At 46.3% G+C, this 25052-nt stretch overlaps 1 protein-coding gene and 1 long non-coding RNA gene across 7 annotated transcripts in view; one reads left to right on the top strand and one right to left on the bottom strand.

Moving 5' to 3' along the window:
• The window catches only part of PLA2G4A (phospholipase A2 group IVA), a 151864-nt gene that overhangs the window by 31734 nt on the left and 95078 nt on the right, over positions 1 to 25052 (top strand). For 4 of the 6 annotated variants that reach the window (XM_065554454.1, XM_065554450.1, XM_065554451.1 and 1 more), the window contains one exon: positions 7091 to 7172. The exons of 1 other annotated variant lie outside the window; for it this stretch is intronic. In XM_065554454.1, the coding sequence (XP_065410526.1) occupies positions 7091 to 7172 (82 nt within the window). Of the gene's footprint in view, positions 1 to 6327; positions 6474 to 7090; positions 7173 to 25052 lie in introns of all 6 variants that reach the window. One more of the 6 variants, XM_065554453.1, reaches the window with a different exon arrangement.
• Positions 148 to 12692, bottom strand: LOC135973064 (uncharacterized). Its single transcript, XR_010589766.1, has 3 exons — positions 11856 to 12692; positions 10421 to 10578; positions 148 to 4864 (listed from the first exon to the last, which is right to left on the bottom strand). It is a non-coding gene; the product is annotated as an uncharacterized LOC135973064 (long non-coding RNA).

Here is a 25052-nt window from a genome sequence, read left to right as displayed (position 1 = left end):
ATAGATATTATTGATATTTTTGTAAAATTTTCCAAAGCTCCCAAGGATATGTCTACACTGCAGCTGGAGGTGAGCCTCACAGCTTGGGTAGACAGACTAGCACTAGCTTGGCACAAGCTAGCATGCTAAAAATAGCAGCATAGACATTGCAACACCAGTGAAGGCTTGGCTAGCCACCTGAGCTCGGACCCAGGGGTTGGGTGGGTCCAAGCTCAGGTGGCTAGCTGGAGCCTCTGCACCAACTCGCCTTTGAAAATAGAACTTACGCTCCTACGTCACGTAGGCCCTTTTCAAATATTACCTTAGACATTAATTGTAAATTATCATAATTTTAACGATTTTTGGATTCAAGACTCATAAACCGTTCAGTCATATGGTGCTTTGATAATTTGATAGTTATATTTCCTCCTATTAATATTCTCATGAATTGATTGTTAGATAGAACTGAGAGCAGAAGCGTTCACCAATTTTTTACAAATGCAACACCAAATGTGTTTAACTTTCTCTTAAAAGTGATTTTTCTCGCAATCTTGACTGGCGTGATAAATTGAAAATAATTTAACACCTGAACCAAAGTCTATTGAAGTCAAGGGAAGGCCCTTACTTGAATCCTCCAACTTCGCCTACAAACTTAGTCTATAAATAACTAAAACTTTGCACATTGAACAATGGAATCACAAATCCCATCTGAACTGGAATCACTAACATAAGCAGGATGTGTTCATAAGATCACATATTGTTCGTAACTCTGGGAAACCTGTTACAGCAGGAAAAGCAGTGTGTGTTCAGAGGTAGTTACCAATATACTTGTCATAATGTTGAACTTCTGAGTTGCTAAAATACAGCACATGTTTCCTTGAAATGATCGCTTATCAACTATGTGGTTTCTCCCCCTATAGTCACATCCTTTAAATGAGTCTGCAGCCAACGGATGTCAAGCACGTGTTTTATTCATGCAAGTTTTGTGAAGGCTGTTGTGATGCCAGTCTCAGGTTGGCAGGCAGCATTATTTAATAGAGTTTAAAATGGCCTGCCAACTCTGAAGATTGCTGTTTGTAATCGGATGGCTACTATGTATGTGTATCGCTGTGCTCTCCTGGATGGAATGTCAAACCTGCTCAAATATCTGTGATGCAGCTGTTTGAGATATTTACAACAAAACAAAACATGCTCAATTTAAAGTACCTGAGTAGCTCCTTGAGGTCAGTGGGATTACTCATGTGCTTAAAATTAAGAACATACTTTAGAACTTCATTGAATCAGGGCATTAGATTATATTTCATTTAGCTGCTCCGAGAAGTTTGGTAGGACTGCTGTCATGGGACAGAAATATAATGGGAAAGTGCAGTTTTTAAAACAAAATGTAGTTAAATTTCTCCTCTCCTGTTGAACCATAGTTCATTGTCAATAAAAGAGTTAATAGGAGTTAAAATGAGAGATAATTTTCATGACTTTTTGGTTGAAAAGTGAAATTTCACAGAAAAGCATAATCAAAATCCTGAACTTTAGGAGTAATCTTTTCCTAGTTTTTAAATGTTGTCCCTTTTCTTTTTCATGAAAACCTCACCCATAAATAGAAGGGGAAATTGACTGAGTGAGTTATTGAGTTTACAGGAAGTTAGTGAAACTCACTGCACTGTTAGAAGCACAGAAATTAGAGAAATAATTTTCCTCCCTGTAACCTTTCTCCAGTTATATTGATGTTTAGGTGTTGATTGAAAGAATAATAGGTAAAATATGTACAGCCTCGAGTGTGGATTTTTTTTTAAAGTTTACAGTGTCCCTTTGAAAGAAGGAAATGTACTTTATAAAAGTTGTTTAAACAAAACAATCCCTTTCCTCCCTAGCCCAATTATCTGCTTAAATTTCCTATTTGGTACCAAGGAAGTAAAAATGTTATACAATTGATGCAAGTCAGAATGCTTTGATGTATGTTTTGTGCACGGTTACATTTTGTCTTCAGATTAAATTATGTGACTCAGCATCTCCATGCGTGAATGGTAATGGGCACCTTTTTAAAAAATATGAAACCATTTGAATTTCTCAACAGGCACAGAAGATTCTTATTCAAAACCAGTTCACTTTACAGAAAAGTTTGAATGAAACTTGAGTGCACTGTTCCGATTCCCAGGATAATGGTAGGAAAGTGAAATGTAATCAAACTAGTTTTTTAAAAAAGGAATAGTGAATAATTGTCACTTACTTGCCTCATATGTAAGAGAAGAAGTAAGTTAACTAGAGTTTTTATTGAGGACAGGAAGACATTAAGATGAGAGACAGGAAAGGGTAAGCTAGGGGTAGCAAGAAAGGGAGAGGAGTGTGTATGTGTGTGGAATGAGGTGCAAAGAGATGGCTGTGCGTGTACTCATGACAATTCTATGCTTGTATGTACACAGTGTTACCCACACAAAATTCTCTGTTACTCACACACTCAAGGGCACCCACCTTTACCCAGTTCCTAGGGCTCAAGGCATAACTCTCTTAATTTAGGAACCCCCACCCTTTCCCAGTTCCTAGGGCTCCAGGTGAAAAGCCCCTAACTTTATCCCTCTGTGGGCTCCGGGCTCTACTACTCCGTGGGCTCCGGGCAAACACCCTGTCCCTGTGGATTCAGGGCTTAATCTTTTGCTGGTTTACGGGGTCTTTTACCAGTGAAAGAGCCTTACATAGTAATATACTACAAAACCTCTATTAATTAACAGTAACCAAAAACAGAATTCACACACTACACATACAGTGCTCACCGCTCCCAATAAGACAGATGAACTTTTCTTGATGGCCAATCAGGACCAGGTCCATCTGGAGGACTCCAGTTTCTGCATGGTGTCATTGGCAGAGTGTTGAGGTCTGGCAGCTCTGATCTTTGGGGCTGTGTCCTGGAGTTGGTTCCCAACGAACTTCCTTTTGGACCCCCGTTTATATAGTGAAGTTTGAGTCCTGGTTAGCTGTACCTTAACTGATCATTATACTAATTTTTTTCTAACCAATCCTAACATAGGGTAACAAAATTCTCTAACCGACCCTACCCCACCACCTTAAATTAATTTACACCTAGCAAAATTAATTATGTAATAGACAAACAATTAAATAACCAGACAGATACCATACCCATAAACAATAGGGAGGTGGGGACCATGATGACCAAACAATAAATCAACAAGGATTTCACAACCACAACTATTAATCAGTGATTTCTTGACAGATAGAATGCTATCAAACTAAGTTTTCTTTAGCCACCTTAAGATCTGTTTCTTTATCTGAGGATAGTGGGTGCCATTAGAACAGGGTCTCCTTCTCAACAACCTGATATTACATTGTTTAAATGTAATTTAGATAGAATGTGAGGATGTGACTTTCTGCTTTTAGCTTATGGCTCTCCTAATATGGCTGCTACTGCTTACCCAAAGAACAAGGCCTCAGACCTTACAACAGAGTGGACTGAGCCATCAGAAGGAGAATATTCCTGGCAGAAATTCCTGTGACTCATATAATCCATCCAGGTGGCCTGTATGGTTGAGTGATTTCCTCCCTGCTTTTCCACTGGAGAGGTTTAGTTAGTTTTGCAGGAGAAAGAGGAATTGAGGTAAAATTGTCAAAAACCCCTAAGTCCCATCTTCAAAAATGTCACTTTTGAACATGGGAATCAGGCTCCTAAATTACTTAATGGCTTTTGATAACTTTATCCTGGCTGTTGGGGAAACCGGTTTCTACGCTTCCTTGCTGCTGTGAGCTATCCACATTATCTTCGTCCTCCTCTTCCTCATACCCAGAACCCTCTTCCCTGTGTGTTTCTCCAGTGAAGGAGTCATAGCACACAGTTGGGGTAGTGGTGGCTGCACCCCCGAGCATTGCATGCAGCTCCGCGTTGAAGCGGCATGTTTGCGGCTGTGCCCTGGACCTTCCGTTTGCCTCTCTGGCTTTGTGGTAGGCTTGCCTTAGCTCCTTAATTTTCACGCGGCACTGCTGTGCCATCCCTGTTATGACCTCTGTCCTTCATGGCCTTGGAGACCTTTTCTAATATTTTGCCATTTCTTTTACTGCTACGGAGTTCAGCTAGCACTGATTCGTCTCCCGATATGGCGAGCAGATCCCGTACCTCCCGTTCGGTCCATGCTGGAGCTCTTTTGCGATCCTGGGACTCCATCATGGTTACCTGTGCTGATGAGCTCTGCGTGGTCACCTGTGCTCTCCACGCTGGGCAAACAGGAAATGAAATTCAAACGTTCGCGGGGCTTTTCCTGTCTACCTGGTCAGTGCATCTGAGTTGAGAGTGCTGTCCAGAGCAGTCACAATGAAGCACTGTGGGATAGCTCCCGGAGGCCAATAACGTCGAATTCCGTCCACACTACCCCAATTCCGACCCGCTAAGACCGATTTTATCGCTAATCCCCTCGTCGGAGGTGGAGTAAAGAAACCGGTTTAAATGGCCCCTTAAGTCGAAAGAAAGGGCTTCGTCGTGTGAACGTATCCAGGCTTAATTCGATTTAATGCTGCTAAAGTCGACCTAAACTCGTAGTGTAGACCAGGCCTAAGGCCCAGGTTTTTAGAGGTATTTAGAAGTTGCTTTGCTCAGTGTTGCAAGGCCTAAGTGACTTATATAGTTAAGTTCCATTTTCAGAAATTACTTAAGCACGTTGGAGACAAAGTCCCATTGACTTTCAACGTCCATCCTTCCTCTCTGGTCCTGGGTGTTTGGTTCTCTAGAGTAATGGCCTCCAAAAAGATAAATTTCTCTAGCAGCGGAGATCTGTGGGTGGGTTTATGTATTGTGGGCTGCTGCTTTTAATTATAACCCTATCTTTAAAAGAGCATCCATAAAGAAACAGCACATGGTGAAACAGATGTTGTTCAGCAGACCTGAGTCCTGTGGAGGTAGAATATACTAATTAACTGTGTTGTAAAGTATAATCAAGAAGCAAACAAAAACTGAGAGGCAGTAATGAAAAGTTACTGCCCTTCCCCAACTATCTTGTAAAACTGCTCGATTAAGCTTCAAATGTCAAAATGATAAGGAGAAGTTGTTGTTTTTTCTTTTTTCTTTTAAGCCTTGGCACCTGGGAGGCAAAAAGCGCTGGGCATGCTAAAACTTCTAGGGTATGTCTTCACCACAGAGTTAGCCTAAGGTCTTACGTGGGTGTTGCACCAACCCTCTTTTTGTCATCTGAGTTTGGCATTACTTTCAATCTGGGCTTGCTGGCATGGCGCAACATGTGGGTTAGAACCTGGGTTCTGCTTTCACTCAGGCTGGTAACCTCACTTTGCAGTGAGGGCATTGGTTAAATCATTCAAGTGCTGCTGGTCCTTCAATGCCCTCCCACAATTCCCTGTGTGCCCAGAAGGACAGACAAGTTTTTTCACAATCCATTGTCAAGGAATTATAGGGCAGCTCAGCTTACTGCTGCAAAGAACTATGGGTTATGCCTCAGAAGCCCTAGTGAGACACATGGAGGAGTGCAGCACTGGTGAGAACACAGTAATTTGGGTGTGGCTTCTTGCACCCAGGCTGCTGAAACCTGGGTGCTGATCCCCTGGGTTAACTCTGTAGTGAAGACATACTCCTGGAGTCACTCTGAATGCTCTCTCATTTTGTTTTGTCATTACTGTCTGGCAATACGTTGTGCAAAGCTTCATACTGCTGACTGCTAGGAGGAGCATGTGTTGAGATTGGCTACTGAGTTTTTGTCTGTTCTCCCTGACTCACGGTTACTTAGTTGTTTGCTAGTCAGCTTTGCCATCTGAAAGTCACTGTCTTGAGAAATCAATGCAGAGAATTAATGATAGCGCTTACAGGGACTGTCATTTATCATAAGTTTGTATAGTGCCTAGCACAATGGGGCCCAACCTTATTGTGGTCTTTAAACACTACTACCATATAAATGTAAAATAATAATGCAGTATACAGTATTTCATCAGTAGTGCTCAATGCACCTCACAAAGGTGGCTACATATCATTATTCCTGTTTTACAGAGGGAAAGCTAAGTCACAGGCATATGTAAGTGATTTATATGAGGTCACACTGGAGTCCGTGACAAAGCCAGGAACAGAACTTGGGTCTCCCAACTCCCAGACCTGTGCTTTGTTGCCCATATGTCATGTGTATGGGCTATAAATTATTTAGGTCAGGGGCCATGCATTCTATGTTCTCTACATTGTCATACACAATGACAATGCTCATAAAATATGGAACGAGCTTTCAGTGCCACAATATAACAGGGATGGGCAAATTGGAGGGCTAGATGGATGAAATAAGAACAGACCTGAACCAGATTTTGAGGTTCAGCAAAATTAAGGCTGTCACTTTTTTCCTCCTATTTTCATGTCTCTAGACTTCCTGGTTCCATTCAGGCACTATGGCATTGGGAGTGCTGACATACCATGAGAGAGGTTTCTCTTGAAGTTTCAGAGTCTGATAGAAAACAGGAAGTCCCCGAGATTGCATGAGATTCTAACTTCTGGAAGCATAACTGAATTGGTGAACTTTCGTGTTCAATCTTCACTGTTACTCTGCTAGGGTCTCTTTATGCTCTGAATTTTGATACATACGGGACATATACACTCTGTATGCATAACTATACGCATACGGTATATGCACAATATACATATATATTCAGCAACATTATTTAGGTATAATTGTATCATTTTTATTGTTGAAAGGGAGTTAAAAACACAAACTAAAATAATACATCTTGCAAAATAGCTTTTCACTTCTTGGTAAGCTGTCATTGACTAATTAAATGCCTCATAGCAGGTACCAAGCTTGGAGAGGAGGAGTGTTATTAATTGAAACTAAAATTAAAAAAAAAGTTTCAGAGTAGCAGCCGTGTGTGGGAGGAAAAACATGTTGTGTAGGAGTGGCTGAAGGAACATCAGGCTACATGTAATGCATTGTCTTAGCTTTCAGTAAAGCTACAAGAAATTAAAGGGTGCAGATCAGCTGTGAGATGTTCTTTCCTGTATGCATTTCTGTTACATTTTGAATAGGGGATTTTTCTTTTTGCTGCTCCTTGGACAAATGAAAGCTATTTTGACAATTTATTTCTGTTTTTGGAGTTTTATTTCCTGTTTAACCACATGCCATTTGATTTCCAGGTGGAACACCAGTATTCGCACAAATTAACTGTGACGGTATTGAAAGCCACAAATGTTACAAAAGGGGCTTTCGGTGATATGCGTGAGTATCACTGTTATTGATTCACCAATCTTCATTTCTCACCTATTCAGTTGTTTCTTCTCACAATGTGGGAGCGTTCTAAGCTTGTCATGTATTCGCAGTACCATTGGTGCTTTCTCTCTAGTTTTGCTAATGCCCAGGAATTGCTGTTTAAACATATTTGCTTTGTCATTGCTCACTCATATTAGTTCACATGGCACTTTTGCCTCTTCTCCCACATTTGACCCAAAAAAAAATGAATGAATGAGTTGTATGCTGCTAGCAGCACCTAGAATAAGTCAGAGGCTGAGTCGGAAGTGAGTTCTCAGTGTAAGGAAACTGGGGGTGGTTGTGTCTTCAAAAGGTTGCGGTTTGGTGAAAGACCAAAAAAAAAAAAAACACAAAAAAGAGAGAGAGAGAGAGAGAGAGAGAGAGAAACCCAGAACCCTGCTGATTCAGCACAGAGCAATAAAGCAGCTTTCACTATGAAGAATATATATGGCAACAACATTATTGCTGCTTACTCTGTGCCTGTGTTTCTACAGACACAGTTGCAGAACAGGAAGCCACTAGGAAGGATGACCTATGAAAAACATCAGCAGTTTTAAGAAAATATCTGCTTATTCCAAAGAAGGGTGTCAGCTTCTCATGTTTTTGCTTCTTTGGCTATGACTGTGCTATTATCAGGTCATCTCTCCCTTCACTTGCTGTCCCCTGGAGATCACCACAGGGGTCACTGCTTGGACTGATACTGCAGCCTTCAGACTACAGCAGGGAATGGCAAACTTTTTGGCCTGAGGGTTGCATTGGGTTTCATAAATTGTATGGAGGGCTGGTTAGGGGAGAGGGTTGTGGCCTGGCCCCACCTCCTATCTGTGCCCCCACCCCCCACCCCCCGGGACTCCTGCCCCATCCAACCGCCCCTGTTACCTGACGGCCCCTCTGGGACCCCTGCCCCTGCTGCCCCATCCAACCACCCCTTCTCCCTGTTCCCTGACTGCCCCCCCCCCCCAGGATAGGGTTACCATTCGTCTGGATTTACCCGGACATGTCCTCCTTTTTGTGCTAAAAATAGCGTCGGGGGGAATTTGTAAATAACTCAAAATGTCCGGGATTTCCCCCCTCCCCCGGCAGAGCAGAGCGAGCGGCTGGGAGGGCTGCAGGGAAGTCCCGGGCTGGACTCCGGAGCAGCTGTAGAGGAGCTCCGCCCTGCATTCTGAGCCGGCAGCTCTCCCCTGCAGCCCGGCTCCGGCAGCACTGTGCAGGGCCAGGGACCGGGTTTTGTTGTGCTGGGGAGCGCAGCCACGTGTCCGGCTCGGCTCGCACAGAGCCCAACACCCTGTTCTGAGCAGCAGGGTAAGGGGGCCAGGGGGCAGGAGAAGGGGCAGGGAGGTTCTGGAGGGGGCAGTCAAGAAACGGGGGGGGGGGGGGTTGGGAGTTCGGGGGGGGCTTTTTGGGGGAAGTGGAGAAAGTTTTGGGCAGTCAGGGTACAGGTAGGGGGTAGGGTCCTGGGGGGCAGTTGGGGGGGGTCTTAGGAGGGGGCAGTTAGGGGACAAGGAACAGGGAGTCTTAGGTAGGGGGTGGGGTTCTGGAGGGCAGTTAGGAGCAGGGGTCCCAGGAGGGGGCAGTCAGGGGACAAGGAGCGGGGGGGTGGGGGGCTGGGAGTTCTGGGGGGGAGCTGTCAGGGGGCAGGAGTGGGGAGAGGGATCGGAGCAGTCAGGGGACAGGGAGCAGAGGGGTTTAGATGGGTTGGGAGTTCTGGGGGGGCTGTCAGGGGGTGGGGAGTGGTTGGATGGGGCGTGGGAGTCCCAGGGGTCTGTCTGGGGGTGGGGGTGTGGATAAGGATTGGGGCAGTCAGGGGACAAGAGGCAGGGAGGCTTAGATAGGGGATGGAGTCCTGGGGGGCAGTTAGGGGCAGGGGTCCCAGGAGGGGGCAGTCAGGGGACAAGGAACGGGGGGAGGGTTGGGAGTTCTGGGGGGGGCGGGAAGTGGGAGGGGCAGGGGCGGGGCTAGGGCGGGGCTCCTCCCATCCTCTTTTTTGCTTGCTGAAATATGGTAACCCTACCCCAGGACCCCTGTTCCCCCCCCAACCACCCCGACTCCTATCCACACCCCCACCTCCTGACCACCACCCCGAACTCCCCTGCCCTCTATCCAGCTCCCCCTGCTCCGTGCCCCCTTACTGCGCTGCCTGGAGCACTGGTGGCTGGAGGTGCTGCAGTCGTGCCACCCGGCTGGAGCCGTGCCATGCCGCCGCCACCACCACCACGCAGCATAGAGCACCGCGTCAGGCCAGGCTCTGCAACTGTGCTGCCCCAGGAGCTCACAGCCCCGCTGCCCAGAGCATTGCGCCGGCAGCGGAGCGAGCGACGTGAGGCTGCAGGGGAGGAGGGACAGTAGGGGAAGGGCTGGGGGCTAGCCTCCGGGCCAGGAGCTCGGGGGCTGGGTACGACAGTCCCGTGGGCCGGATGTGGCCCGCGGGCCATAGTTTGCCCACCTCTGGACTACAGGAAGGACTGTGGACCCTGGGTTGCTCCTCTGCAGTGGGATTTTGTTAAAGCAGCTGTCCCTTCCCCCGCACACTCTAGTAAATCCCTCTCATGTTATATTGGAGCCAGTGCAAGGCTTCTCTGCAGTCTGTCTCTTTGTGCAGTGGGACCTTGGCAGTCCCTCTGCATTTGGAGTCTTCCTGACAGTGTTTTATGCCCTGTTGTTATAAGTGACACTTAAGATCACAATAACTGAAAGGAATTAGAGAGTAAATATCTGCCACCATTTCTCATTTACTTTTACTTTTTTACCTCCCTCCCCCCAAGTTAACAGCCTTTTGTTTCACTGTTTTTCCTGTATTTATTCAGTTAGTCTCTCTAGTATGTGTGGGTCTTTCACACTGTAACAAAGGACATTGGCAAAACAGTAGGAAAAAGTGATTGATAAACCACTCAGGTTCCAGTGTAGTACCTACAACTTATTAATATTTATTATTTGTTCTGTGGTAGCAGCATCACATGAGGATTTGGGCCCCTGGTGCTAGGTCCCAAACACATCTTACTTTTTGAAAATAACTACATTTCAGGTTGATTGGGCTCCTTAAATTGGCTCACCTTGTTGGACCTTGCATTCCACTCAACAGTATTTCTCTGTTTAGATATTTGTCTCTAATGCAAAATTTTTGAATGCTCCATCTGATCAATCCCCAATTTTCAGGGAATGTGCTAGGCATCAGTGAGCAGAATCCTATTGATGTTGGTGAAAAATGGGGGAAATACCTGGGACATCTGACATCTGGTTAGCAGACCAAGCGTCTTCAGCCACCTCTGTAATTGTCTATAGATGAAAGGACAGGATGATAGAAGCCATTAAGAGATTCCAGTATAAGACCACTTCCCAAGACCACTTGCCAATACAGTTTAAAACTGCTGACACCCTGAAATAGAAATAAGAGAATAAGAATGGGGGTGCACCCTGAGCCCCTGGTATGGAGGAGAGAATAGGGGACCCAGATATAGGGAGGAATAGAGGGGATCACAAAGTCCTGGGCTTGGAGGGGTGAATGGGTGACCCCTGGCATAGGAGGGAAGAGGGAATAGGAGGGCACATAGATTCCCTGGCATGGGGAGGAATGGGGGGCACTTAGTCTCTGGCAGGTGGGAGAGTGGGGTATCTTGGTATGAGGTGAAGAGGGGATAAAGGGGGATAGGAGGGCCATGGAGGGGAATGTGGGAAATGGGGGTGCACACAGGCCCTGGAGTGGGGGGAAAATGTGGGATCCTGGTGTGGGGTGGGAGAGGGGCAATAGAGGGTGTGATAGGATCCCCCCCGGGGTGAAGCCTGGGACTGTGGGACTGCTGTGCCCCCTGAACTCTCTCCAGCCTGGGCTGTCTATCACAATGCTTTGCTAGTGACCAGCAGCAAACCCCTCCAAGCGCTGTTTTCACTCAGCACAACAGAAATGTGGAGCCCCATACCCAGCTAGATTGCATGAATACTCACAGAGCCACTCATGAATCACACCAAGGAAAGGCACCAGAGTCAAATCCTCCCAGCACTGTACCTCAGGAATATACTGTCTTGCACTGCTCAAAACGAGCAATGTAGATATATTAATCAGTTCATTAAATGGACATACACCAGCCTTTGTCAAACTGGAGCAGATTTGCCACTCACCTCATACAAACTCACTGGTAAAGATAAACAGTAAAACAAATTTATTGACTATAAAAGGTAGATTCTAAGTCAGTGGTGGGCAACCTGCGGCCCATGGGCGGCACACGGCCCGTCAGGGTAATTCGCTGGTGGGCCGCAAGACTGTTTACATTGACTGTCTGCAGGCATGGCCGCGCGCAGCTCCCAGTGGCTGCGGTTTGCCATTCCCAGCTAATGGGAGTTGTGGGAAGTGGCGACCAGCATGTGCCTGTGGCCCACGCCATTTCCTGCAGCTTCCATTGGTCAGGAACGGCGAACCACAGCCGCTGGGAGCTGCGAGTGGCTCTGCCTGTGGACAGTCAATGTAAACAAACTGTCTCATGGCCTGCCAGTGAATTACCCTGATGGGCCGCAGATTGCCCACCACTGTTTTAAGTGATATTAAACGGTAGGCAAAACGTCAGAGTTAATTACCAAAAGAAATAAAATACAAGCAAGCAGTCTAAACTCTCAACACTATTAGATTGGGCAACAACTAGATTAAGCAGTTTTTCTCACCTCACTGGATATTGCAGTCCTTATTATACAGATTTCACCCTTGAAATGTGTGCCAATCTCCTCTGTTGGAGTCTTTTCTTCTGAGTGTCTTAATTGCTTGCAGCATAGGTGGGGGCAGGAGAAGGGGCCAACCATATGGCTACTTTGTTTTATACCCTCAGTCCATGTGCTTGGAAAACACAAATCCAGGCATGTCTGGGGCAATGCTGAGTCTTCCAGCAAGGTTGAGCAATTCCCCTGGTGTGGACTCATGCAGGTGAGTCATTGCATTGTAGCTACCTTGTTGGACAATGGTTGTTGATGGGTTGATTGATATCCTGCCCGGGTGTTGGTTACTTTCCTTGCTGTTGCCTCTGGGAAGCTAATGTCTGGCTGATTCCCCAACTTACAGCATGTTTTAGTGACCACCATACAACACAATTCTCATAACTTCATATGCATTAATGATAGATATATAATATGGATAGAGAAATGACTTTCAGCAGACCATAAACTTTCCCCTGATGCATTACATGCTTTATATGTAAGATCAGGATTATATAAAAATGAGGAATATGGGGTTCCAGGATGCTCCCCCAAACTATAGAATGTCACAGGGGTCATTAAAGGGGATGCACACGGAGAGCTTATGGGGAGAGGGGGATGGAGGATGCAAAGAGCCTCTGGTGTCTGCTGTGAGCTCAGCCTACAGAAACAATTAAGTGTGCAGTATACTTTCCTATTCTTCCTCCACAGTAATGTGCCCTGGGATATAGGGAAGTTCATACACACTGACACATTTTTTTAAAAAGATGATTGCTTTGAACAAATGTTCAAATGTGGGTCTTCCACACTGTTTGAGAAACTCTTTTGAAATAAGACAGAAGTGTGTGGGGGGAGGGGGTGAGGGGGATTGAGAATTATTTCTAGACTTTACTACTTTACAGCAGCCACAAGAATCAATGTGTACTGCCATCTGCCATGATCCATGCTTTTGTAACATTGATCCATGTCAGTCTCTTATTAGTAATCTGGTGTGTCACACCTGTTCTACATCTCTTGTATGTGAAGCTTAGTTTAAATGTTTCATGACATGTAGCAACCTGGAAGCTATTGTGCCCGCCTTGTTAACCAGGGACACCCACCCGTTACCTAGCTGAGGGCTGTATTAGCAATTATGCCAGGAGCACAAGAGCTGCACTGTTAATAGCTTCTATAAAACTAACAGGATTTAGATGCCTGCAATTTGAATAATGGTGGAGCATTGCATGTATTTTCCTTGCATGGTGTCTCTGTATAAAAGAAGGTGAGTAGAGGATCACACGGCTGTCTGAGTGGCATCTAATCATTCTTGCAATAAAGCATGGGATAACTGTTCTGAAAACCTAGGTTAATGGGCATAAGAGCTAAAAGAAGTCCTTGAAGATGTTTCTGAATTTTTCTTCAGTATTATTATTGGTTGCAATATTAAGCCTGCAGTCAGATTTATCGTTAAAGCAATGTTTCAAGTAGAAAGCTTTTGTTTTTGTTCTTGTTTTTTTGTTGCTTGTCATAGACTAAAGTAGTGTTTCCTGTCAGTTTTTGTATTAGATTTGTGTAAGCATAGTGTACAGTTGGAGTTAGTTTAACCATTTTATAGAGCTCCATTTTTTTTTCACAAGGAGTTTTCCGTCTCCTTTGATGAACAGATGGACCAGGATAAGTCCTGGTCTGCCTGGCATCATGCAGGAGTGTCAGTGTAGAAGATTAGAAATGCACCATTTTCTCTGCTTGAACTTTGGCTCTGTTTTTAGTATGATCTCAGATGTATTTATGGAGCTGTACTTGAGTATTTGAGATTTGGATCTTTGCCTCTCATGACTGGTAAAGATCTATGGGGCAGTCTCATGCCTGTTATTAAAAAGAAGTGTTAACACTTCCTATGTGAAGGAATGATGGAAGCCACACTTAAATACACCTCAGCTCAAGAAACTAACACTTGGTGTCAACTTCAACAGTTGGTGTAGGTTATTGAGAAGAGGCTATTTGAGCAACACCAGGCACATGTTTACCTCATGAACATCCTTCATCTTTGCTAGCCTGGTTCAGGCATGGGTGTAATGTGGAGGCAATATTGTTGCCATGCCACAATCTCCTTGTGATGGTGGAGGAAGGCAAAATGTCTCTACTGCTTTTGTTGGATCTTTTGGTATCTATTGATGCCATTGCATTGAGGCTGTATTGAATCACCTACAGGATGACCCATCGTGGTGTCTTCTCTCCTCTTGGAGAGGTCCTAAAGGGTGATAATGAGTATTTACTCTGTTTCCCAAGGACTGTTGCATGCTGGGTTCTTCAGAGCTTCATCTTGTCCTCCCAACTGCCCAAAATGTGTGGGTGGCTGACATGTTTAGGTCACTAGTATCACCAATGTGTGCATAACACTTAGATCTCATTTTACAGTGGTATCTGTGCTTTCCAAGGAACTGACCGAAGTTAGGGAATAGTTCTGACAGCTCTGGTTAGATCTCAGTCCATATAAGACTGGGAAGATGCTCATAGTATGATGATGCATCTACAGGAATTAACAGGGCTGTGATATGTCTGACCTTTGCCAGGTCAAGTCTCAGTCTTGGGGTCATAAACAGAACTACCCCTGGATTGTCAGGTGAGAACTGTAGCACCTGGTGGCTTTTTCCATCTACTGTTGGCTTGGAGGTAGTGACCTATTTTCCCAATGGATATTTTTGCCACAGTGATCCACACTTTTGTGATCTCCAAACTAGCTTAATGAAATGTGCTGGGCTTGGGGCTATGTTTAAGATTACTTCACCTAGTGCAGAATATAGCAGCTCATTTCTTGAAAGGCATTGGCTCTTATATGTACATAATAAGTGTGATCTCTGTCCTGCACAGAGTTGTTCCCTTCTGTTCACACAGAATGGTCTCAACAGAGAGATTGTTCCTCCGTCCTAGGTCTTGTTATAAGAATTAGTATCTCATGAGCCATGTTTGCTTTCAGTTTTGGGTTTACAGAGCCAGGAAGGACTTTTTTTTAGCAGTTATTTGTGTTCTAACTAGCACATCCTACAGCTTTTGAATTGGTGTTTTCTGTAGGTATCTTTACTGAACAAACATTTAGCAATGGTCCCCACATACTGAACTGTCTGACTGGTGGCATATAGTGAACTTATAGAATCATAGACGTATAGGGCTGGAAGGGACCACGAGAAGTCAAAAGTCCAGTCCCCTGCACTGAGACAGGACCAAGTGAAACTAGACCATCCCTGACCGATGTTTGTCCAACCTGTTCTTAAAAATCTCTGACGGGGATTCCACAACCTCCATTGGAAGCCTATACCAGTGCGTAGCTATCCTTATAGTTAGAAAGTTTTCCCACTATCTAACCTAAATGTCCCTCGCTACAGATTAAGCCCATTACAACTTGTCCTACCTTCAGTGGACATGTAGAACAAGTGATCACTGTCCTCTTTATAACAGTCCTTAACATATCTGAAGACTGCTATCAGGTCTCCTCTCAGTCTTCTTTTCTCAAGAATGCTCAGTTTTTTTAACCTGTTTTCATAGGTCACATTTTCTAAACCTTTTAAAATTTGTGTTGCTCTTCTCTGGACTCTTTCCAATTTGTCCACATCTCTGCTAAAGTGTGGTACTCAGACTGGACACACTACAACAGTTGAGGCCTCACGACTGCCAAGTAGAATGGGCCAATTGTCTCCTATGTCTTACATATGACACACCTGTTAATAGACTCCAGAATATTAGCCTTTTTCACAATTGCATCACATAATAGCAATACACAAGCTCTTAGGCTATACCTGTAGTGTGGCAAGGAGAAAAAAATTCAGAAAATAAGCAGGAAAAATGTGCAGGAGGTGTGGAAGAGGAAACCTGGCTACCTCTACTCCTTTTCCATGTGTCGGTTGCTGGGATGTCCCCTGTGTCCACAACGCCATTGTGCATGAAGAGGTGTGTTGCCATTAGTGGAAGTCAGGATGCAACCAATCTACACAGCCAAACTGTGAGTGCCCTCACAGTCAAATTGCTGGAGAGGCTGAGAGACATGTGGAGGGGCAGCTTTTTGCACAGAATATCTCAGCATCTGCAGTGCTTGGTTAGGATTTTAAAATTTTCAGCTCCTAAGCTTTTTGTAGGTCCTATGGTTTGCAACCTCTTCTGGCCTTCCTACAAAAGGGGAACCTGCAGTGTTCATCTCTCTGTTCCTTCAGGCTGATATTCTTTCCAGTAAGATTTTCCCTTTCCAGATTTTGACATGGCAGAAGTGGAAGGTATAAATTATGTTTCTTACATTCACCTGGCATTCGAAATTATGTACTGAGGTAGCAAAATAAATTAGCTGGATGACTTCTCTTTTAATAATCAGTAATCTTGCTTAAGCTGAGAGTGAATTTATTTGCAACTTTTATTTGCAATCAAATTTTCATCTTACGATGATGACTTTTATCAGAAGGATCACACTGTTTCACAAACAACTTTGCCTTTCTAAGGAAATGTGTGGTTTAAAAATAAAATAAAAAAAAAATAATCAGCAAGTGGTTTAGAAAGAGAACATGCTCTTACTGTATCGACCTGAAGCAGAACCTGAATTTTGAAGAGGTATTTGGGTCTGGATGTAATGGAAAGCTCATGGAAATGGTCCAATAATTTGCCTGTAGGCAGCACTATAATATAATGAGAACAGCTCATGAGATTTCAGTTCCGTCAACTCCAAACCTATCCATGATTTGGTTACAAATCCAAACTCCAGCCTATCCCTCATCAGGGATTCTGATTACCACTTTCTTGGCCCATCACTTGTTGCAAGAGTAGCTGGGAAGCAACTCTTGTTGCATTAAAAAGGGTATGAAAATGATCCGGAAAAAAATTGCCATTTCCCTTGACAAACATCTTTGGATGGCAAAATTGCTGTTTTCTGCCTTTACATTTAGACAACGAAGAAAAATGGAGGCAAGAGTGATTAATTAAAAAAAAGTTGGTGAAAACTTGATTTTTTTTCACCCCAGTTGAAGCCTCTTGTATATCTCTCTATCACTGGTTTGCAGCATGTCATATTTGGTAGAAAGGAGACAAATTCAGGTCAGAGAGCAGCTTCTGAAAATAAATAGGATGTGTGCTACATTATCCCTCTGACTGCTGGTTTCATTCTGATGGGGGAAAAAAAACTTCAGTTAACCCACAGCAACATCTCTACAGGGAGAAATAATTGTACAGTGTATTAGTAAAAAAGCAACACTCTGGCAAAAGTATCCTAAAGATATAGGGCTGACAACTCTAATTGACTTCAGCTAGTGTTGTGTGTATGAGAGTATTGAGAGCTAGGGAGTCTGTTTCCTTTTAGGCTAGACTGTGCATCACTTATTCAGACTACTGAGTGTTTACTCATATGAGTAGTCCCATTGACCGTTATGGAACTATTTGTGTGAGTAATCCTTCACCAGTCTGAGTAAAGATGGTACAATGCCTGCACTAATCACGTGTAGTGCCCCCTCTCCACCTGGTTACCTTCTTTAATGCCAATCTGCTTACAGATTTTGATGGACAGGCCTGGGTTCTTCTGGATCCCGCCATCCACTCAGCAGGGTGTATCATCTGTATTTTTTTTTCTATTAATTTATTTGGCTGTACCTCCACCCCCCCCGTGCTCCTTCCTGGCAGGGTCACTAGGGGCAGCTTGGGAGGAAAATTCTAACCAGAGGGTAATCCCCACTTACTTACCAGATAGTTGAAGACTGCCAAGAAATAACACAAACAAATACAATATATTCAACACAATTATATTAAACAGGAGACAAATATAACATAACAAGGTAAAACACTATTGTTAGGTACACCGGTGCCCATGCTGATAATACCCGGGACTTTCCCCAGTCACGTGACCTGATGTAGATGTAAGATTAGTGTCCCATTGGTATACGTACTTTGTTGGGACCCTTGATGACCTATAACCACTGTGACAGACCCAGACCAGTGGGGTACAGGAGTTTGGTAGAGGGCAAATAGACAGGTCACTGGATGAGTAGTTTTCTGTTCCCTGAGTGACCAGAGAAAGGGGCTGCACTAGAGTAATCAGGAACCTGCTAGAACCAGTTAAGGCAGGGAGGCTAATTAGGACACCTGGAGCCAATTAAGAAGAAGTTGCTAGAATCAATTAAGGCAGGCTAATCAGGGCATCTAGGTTTTAAAAGGAGCTCACTTCAGTTTGTGGTGAGAGTGTGAGGAGCTGGGAGCAAGAGGTGCAAGGAGCTAAGAGTGAGAGGGTGTGCTGCTGGAGGACTGAGGAGCACAAGCGTTATCAGACACCAGGAGGAAGGTCCTGTGGTGAGAATAAGGAAGTTTTTGGAGGAGGCCAGGGGGAAGTAGCCCAGGGAGTTGTAGATGTCCTGCAGCTGTTACAGGAGGCACTATAGACAGCTGCAGTCCACAGGGCCATGGGCTGGAACCCGGAGTAGAGGGCAGGCCCGGGTTCCCCCCAAACCTCCCAATTGACCTGGACTGTAGGTTCTTCCAGAGGGGAAGGTCTCTGGGCTGTTCCCCAACCCACATGGTGAATCTCTGAGGCAAGAAAATCCGCCAATAAGCGCAGGACCCACCAAGACAGAGGAGGAACTTTGTCACACTGGTGTCAAGAGTGGGATCTTGGGGTGCACAGCGTGGCAGAAGAAGGAGGGTGATTTAAAAAAACAAAACAAAAACAAAACACAAACAAACAAACAAAAAACAAAAAAAGGGAGAGGGTTTATTTTTTTTCACCACAATGGATGACGTAGTGCGGGCACTGATACAAGCTACGGCGGCCCTGTGTCCAGGCAGCCGCCGAACAGGAGGCAGTGCACCTGCAGCAAGAGACTAATCACCTGCTGATGGACCAGGCTGCTCAAGACCGAGCTATGTTGCGGGAACTGGTAAACCAGGTAAAGTCCCTTACAGAGCTGAATCGCGGCCATGATGGGACGCGGCTCATACGGGCCAGACATCAGCTGCAGAAAATGACGCGGGAGGATGATGTAGCAGCATACCTTCTGGTCTTTGAGAGGACGGCCCTCTGGGAGGCCTGGCCTCGAGATCAGTGGTCTGGCATCCTTGCCCCATTCCTGTGTGGGGAGGTCCAGAAGGCCTACCACGATCTGCCTGAAGAGGCTGCGGCAGACTACCCCCAGCTGAAAGCAGAGATCCTGGCCAGATCTGGGGTAATGACAGCAGTGCGGGCCCAGCAGTATCACGGTTGGAGGTACCAGGAAGACAAAACACCACGGTCCCAATTGTACGACCTCATCCATCTCGCACGAAAGTGGTTGCAAACAGAGTCCCGGAGTCCGGAAGAGATACTAGCGGTTCTGGTCATCGACCGATACATGAGGGGACTACCACCAGACCTTCGTGTCTGGGTAAGCCAGAACAAACCCTCCACCTATGACAAGGTTGTTGCCCTGGTAGAGAGGCGAAGGGCAGCGAGGGAGCTGACCCGACCAGTTAAGGAAGAGGCACCCCGGGTTAAACTAGCAGCACCAAGCCCTAAAGTTTGGGTGACTGGGCCACCAGGAGGGCCCAGGTGGAAAAAGAGAGAGGCTGAAGGCCCATTAGAGGGCACAAAGAGCACTGAGGGAGAAGAGGATCGTGACGTTAGACTGCCCAAACCAAGAGACCGGGGAACACCTAGGGCTCCTTACAGATGTTATGCCTGCGGGGAGTGGGGACACATAGCTGCACAGTGTCCCAATGCTGAGTAGCCTATGCAGTGTAACCTGGGGAACTGGGCAGATCCATGCTCCCTAATCCACCTTGCGGGGGTCTCACTAACCCCACATATGTATACCAGACCAGTGAAACTAAATGGGGTAGGGACCACGGCACTGGTTGATTCGGGGAGTGTTATCATGCTTATCTCAGGGAAGCTTGTGAAGCGTAGTCACCTGCTGCAGGCTAAATGTACGGGGGTAACGTGTCCATGGGACAGTTAGTTACTACCCCACCATCCCAGTAAAAATCGAGATCCAAGGGAACACTACTGAGGTAGCAGCAGGTGTAGTCCCTAAACTCCCATACCCAGTGCTCATAGGGAGGGACTTCCCAGGGTTTGGAAACTTACTCCCAGTAGGGGGATTGGAGAAAGATGGGGACCCTAAAATTGGTGAGGCATCCACAGCAGATTGGGGGTTGACAATCTTCTCTGAAGTATCCCCACATTTGTTCTCCACTCCCAGACAGGGTAGAAAGACAAAAAGGAAAAGAAGGGCAGCTAAGGCCTTGGGAACCCGTATACTGACCCAAAGCCAGAGGGTCGCTCTTGTAGGTAGGCGGACCCACGCAGCTGAAAAGAAGGCCACGCAGGAGAGAGAAGCACCTGAGTCTGCCCCCCACCCTAATACTTCTGAACCAGTAGAGGCAACAGAGACTGAGCCACTAGATCTTGGGCAGATTAGCCCCGGGAGAGGAAATTTTGGACGGGACAAGGCAGAAGACCTAACCCAGGAAAACAAGCCTTCCAAACAGGTGAGAGTGTCTCCCGATTTAACACCGACCAGAAGAATGAGGTGTCTGAAATGATCTTCTGGAGCCAAGATGTGTTCTCGACAAAACTGGGTCGAGCAACCGAGATATATCACACATCGTCACGAACCCTGGGGCCAGAGTAACAATGAGGCTCTATCAGGTGCCAGCAGCCAAAAGGGAGGAAATAAAAGCAGAAGTAAAAAAAAAAAATGCTGGAGTTGGGGATCATCGAAGAATCCCACAGTCAGTGGTCCAGCCCAATCATGCTGGTGCTCAAACCTGATGGCACCACAAGATTTTGCAACGACTTCCGGCGACTAAACAAAGTATCCCAGTTCGACGCGTACCCCATACCTCACATAGATGAGCTAGTGGATTGTCTGGGTAATGCCCGGTACTTGACTACCCTAGACTTGACAAAGGGGTACTGGCAGATTCCCCTTGCAGAAGACGCAAAGGAAAAGACTGCGTTCTCTACACCAGAGGGTCTTTTCCAATACTGTCCTCCCTTTTGGACTACATGGGGCCCCAGCTACCTTCCAGCGCCTCATGGACAAGCTACTACCCCCGCATAAGTTATGCTGCTGCCTACTTGGACGATGTGGTCATTCATACCCCAGACTGGGAAACCCACGTGGAGAAGGTGGAGACAGTCCTCGATACCTTCAGGTGAGCTGGCCTTACAGCAAACCCTGCCAAGTGCACTGTAGGGTTTACGGAGGCCAAATATCTTGGTTACATTGTGGGAAAAGGTTTGGTAAAACCACAAGTGAACAAGTTAGAGGCCATCCAAAATTGGCCCCGACCAAGTCGCAAGAAACAAGAATGGGCGTTCCTAGGTGTGGTGGGGTATTACCGACGATTTATCCCCCACTTTGCCACAAGGGCAAGCCCCCTAACAGACCTAGTGAGAGCCCGTGGACCTGATCTGGTGAGATGGTCTGACGCAGCAGAGGAAGCATTCACAAACCTACGGACTGCCCTCTGCAGTAACCCCGTACTGATAGCCCCTGATTTCGCCAAGGAGTTTATCCTGCAGACGGATGCATCGGAAGTAGGGTTGGGGGCCGTTCTATCACAGATGGTCAGGGAGGAGGAACACCCAATTCTATACCTCAGTCGGAAACTCCTTCCAAGGGAATAAAAATATGCAGTGGTGGAGAGAGAATGCCTCGCTGTAAAATGGGCTATGGAAACATTGCGCTACTACCTGCTCGGGCGTAGATTTGTCCTCGTGACCGACCATGCCCCTCTTCAATGGATGCAGCAGAACAAGGAGAAGAACACAAGAGTGACCATTGGCCTCCAGCAGCCAGAGGCCTCCCCTGCTCCCCCCTCCCTCTGTCTGCAGCCCTGTGTAACACACAAACTGACCCACCGGGCAGCATGTTTTGCCTACACGTGGAGCCAGAATGGTAAGGGGAGTCCGGGGGGGCAGTCAGGGAGCGGGGGAGTGTTGGATGGGTCCCTGGCCTCCAACTGTCACCCCCCCCGCACGCTCCCCCCTCCCCGTGGGCCTCCCCCTCCCTGCCTGCCTCTCCCTTGCCTGCTTGTACTGCCAGAGCCAGCAACTGCTGTCTGCTGCCCCCGGATCCTAGCGTCCCCCATCCACTAATGGGAAGACAGGGTAATGCCCTTACCCTGCCCTTCCACCCTAGCCCTGAGCCTCTCCAATGCCCCAAACCCCTCAGCCCCAGCCCTCATCCCCCCGCACCCTAATCCTCTGCCCCAGCCTGAGCCTCCTCCTGTATCATGAACCCCTCATCCCCAGCCCCAGCCAGAGCCCTCATCCCCCCACACCCTAATCCTCTGCTCCATCCCTGAGCCCTCTCCTGCATCATGAACACCTCATCCTCAGACCCAGAGCCCTCATCCCTGCATCCCCTCCTATCCCCAAACTCCCTCCCAACCCCCCTCCCCCTTCCCACACATCCCCTCCTGCCCTCAAACTCCCTCCCAAATCCTGCACACCCTCCCTTTGCACTGCCTCCCACCCCCAAACTCCATCCCAGAGCCTGCACCCCTCACCCCCTCCTGCACACCAACCCCCTGCCCCAGCCCGGAGCCTGCACCCAGCACCCAAACTCTATCCCAGAGCCTGCACCCTGCATCCCTCCTGCACCCCAGACCTCTTCCCCCCAACACAACCCCCCTCCCAGAGCCTTAGGCAGGTGGGGGGGCGGGGTTCTGGGCACCACTAAAATTTCTACAATCCTGCCACCCATGTGAGTGGATAAGGGTCGGGGCAGTCAAGGGACAGGTAGGGTGCTAGGGGGGCAGTTAGGGTGGGGGGTTCTCAGCAGGGGGCAGTCAGGGGACAAGAAGCAGGGGGGGTTGGGGTTCTGAGGGGGGCAGTCAGGGGGTGGGAGTGGATGGGGGCGGGAGGGGGACGGGGCTAGGGCAGGGCTTCCCCCCCAGTGTTCTCTTTTTTGATTGTGGAAATATGGTAACTCTACACCTAGGGAGCTGGAGGGCTAACTCGGCCTGGCTGGGGAAGTTTCCCAGAAAAACTCTACAAACTGGGAGTCATCAGTGGAGAGGGAAAAGCCCAGCTGAGGGATCTTGCTTTCAGGTCCCTAGAGGCCAGTTCTCAGCGGGAACCCTGCATGCAGGCTTGGGACTCATCAGCTCCCCACACAGCCAGTCCTGCCCTGGCTGGCTCCAGACTGACTCAAAAATGGCTTCTTCCCTTTCCTGAACTCCCTGGGAGGGGCATCTCATTCCCTATTGGTTGCTAGGCAGACTGAGTTTGCCTTGGCTCCCCCTTCCTACCAGGGACAGAGCCCCAGGAATCTAAGTAATCTTCCTGAGAGTTACACACGTTAATGGATGGATTAATACAGAAAGAATTCAAGAGTGACACTTTATTTCTATTTACCACAGCAAGATTCTGGGTTGAGCAGGATATTTTCATAATCTGTTTATCCCCATCCTTTTTGTGCATACATCAGCAGTGAAATCTTTAACACTGAAGGTGCCATCATTCAACTTCAGTGTTAACAATCTATTGAGATGAACTGGGGAAGTTTATATGTTTGAGCTCTTCAAGCAGACACCATTACCTCTGTTCATATTTTTAGCTTATTTTTGCATAAGAACTAGAGACTTAATTTTTTTAATGAAAGCTGAGATTCTGGTACATGAGAGGGCGGCCCCTAGAAAAATGTAGCAGTTCAGTGAACCGTTGAAAGCTAGCTAATATGATCACTTCTTACTGGTGTCTGATCTGGAATGGTGTTGAACTCCCTCAGTCCTTAATATGGTTCTGTCATAGACTTGTTGTCATGCCTTCGGCAAGTCACTTAAGCTTTCCTTGGTTCAATTTTTTTCTATATGTAAATTAGAAATATAGTAATACCTACCTTACAGGAGTCTTGTGATTAATGAATGTTAGTTTGTAAACTGTTTTCAGATGAAAGGTAGTACAAAAATGCAAAGAATCAATAAAGTCTCTGGTTAGTTAACTATTAATTTAGATTGTTTCACAGATAAGAAATCAACTCATCTCTGCATTGCACAATCAAAACGTGTCTTGGGGCCTGTCTCATGTAGGTGAGTGATGCAACCATCAGATTTGGTAATCAGCTGACCCTTGTGATATGTAGTATTCTGCTCAGATCTGGAATCGTGCCATCCATACTTTCACAGCTTCGGTTCTGTAGCATGCAGAGACTAGATTCATGAATGAGGCTAAAATGGTTCAAGGCCAGTTGTGGAGTTCAGAGCCAGGAACGTGCCTTTAGGGTGGTTAGTGGTACAACTGTTAGACTTGCTCCACTAGAGTGGCATTTGGCCTTGAGGACATCCAGTGCCCAATGGGAGATATAAAAAATAGGTGTATATTGACCAGTCATTAATGCTAAAAGCACTGTGCATGAATGTCCACAGAGTCATTTAGACTATCACTGTTCACTGAGTGCTGGAAGGGCTTTTGGCAGTGTACAGAGCATGTTGAAAGACATTGGCCTGACCCAAGGAGTTGACATTTTGAAATAATATATAGGCTCCATGTCTTTTTAATTAAAAGAAAATGGAAAGTAATAGACTTGCATCAAAACAAGTCTTGAATATAAAGTTTTGTTTTCATATTTAATTACATGTGTAAACAAACATCTTTGCCATAAGAGCCAAGAAACTCAGGCAGTTAAGCCGGACTCAGCAAGACTGTTGATAAACTCCCTTCTCCCTGGTATGACACCCGTTAGTAATCTTTCTGTGACACGTATAGATTCCACATATCCCATGTGTCCTTCAGGACTCCTTTCACTCTGGCATCCAAGTTCCCATCTGACTAGGAAAAAGCTGTGCCCTCCCTCCTGCCCAAATTGAGTTAGCTTAAACAAGCTAGCTTAACTCAATCTACCCCACATAACTGTAATGCCCAGGAGCCAGGTATGTCAAAGGGCAGTTCTGATCAGTGGACAGAATTCATGCATGAAGTCTGCCTGCCAGGAATTCAATCCAAGGGGAAGGTACAGTGAGGTGGCTGATGGGTCAGGTGGGATGAATGGCATCAATGAACTACAGAAAGATTAAATCACTTGCCTAAAGTAAGGTAGGAAGCCTGTGGCAAAGTTAAGAATAGTATGATGCCTTATTCACAAGAGGAACCTTCCTACACAACAAAGATAACTATTTCAGAAAAGTAAGCCCACAGGAAAAATATGAATGAACTGTTCTACATTGTTTCTCTTGAAAAACATTTGG

The sequence above is a fragment of the Chrysemys picta genome, chromosome 8 (assembly GCF_011386835.1).
Source record: "Chrysemys picta bellii isolate R12L10 chromosome 8, ASM1138683v2, whole genome shotgun sequence".
Lineage (NCBI taxonomy): Eukaryota > Metazoa > Chordata > Testudines > Emydidae > Chrysemys > Chrysemys picta.
The sequence above is the reverse complement of the archived record's forward strand: the minus strand, read 5'-3'. Positions and strand labels throughout refer to the sequence as shown.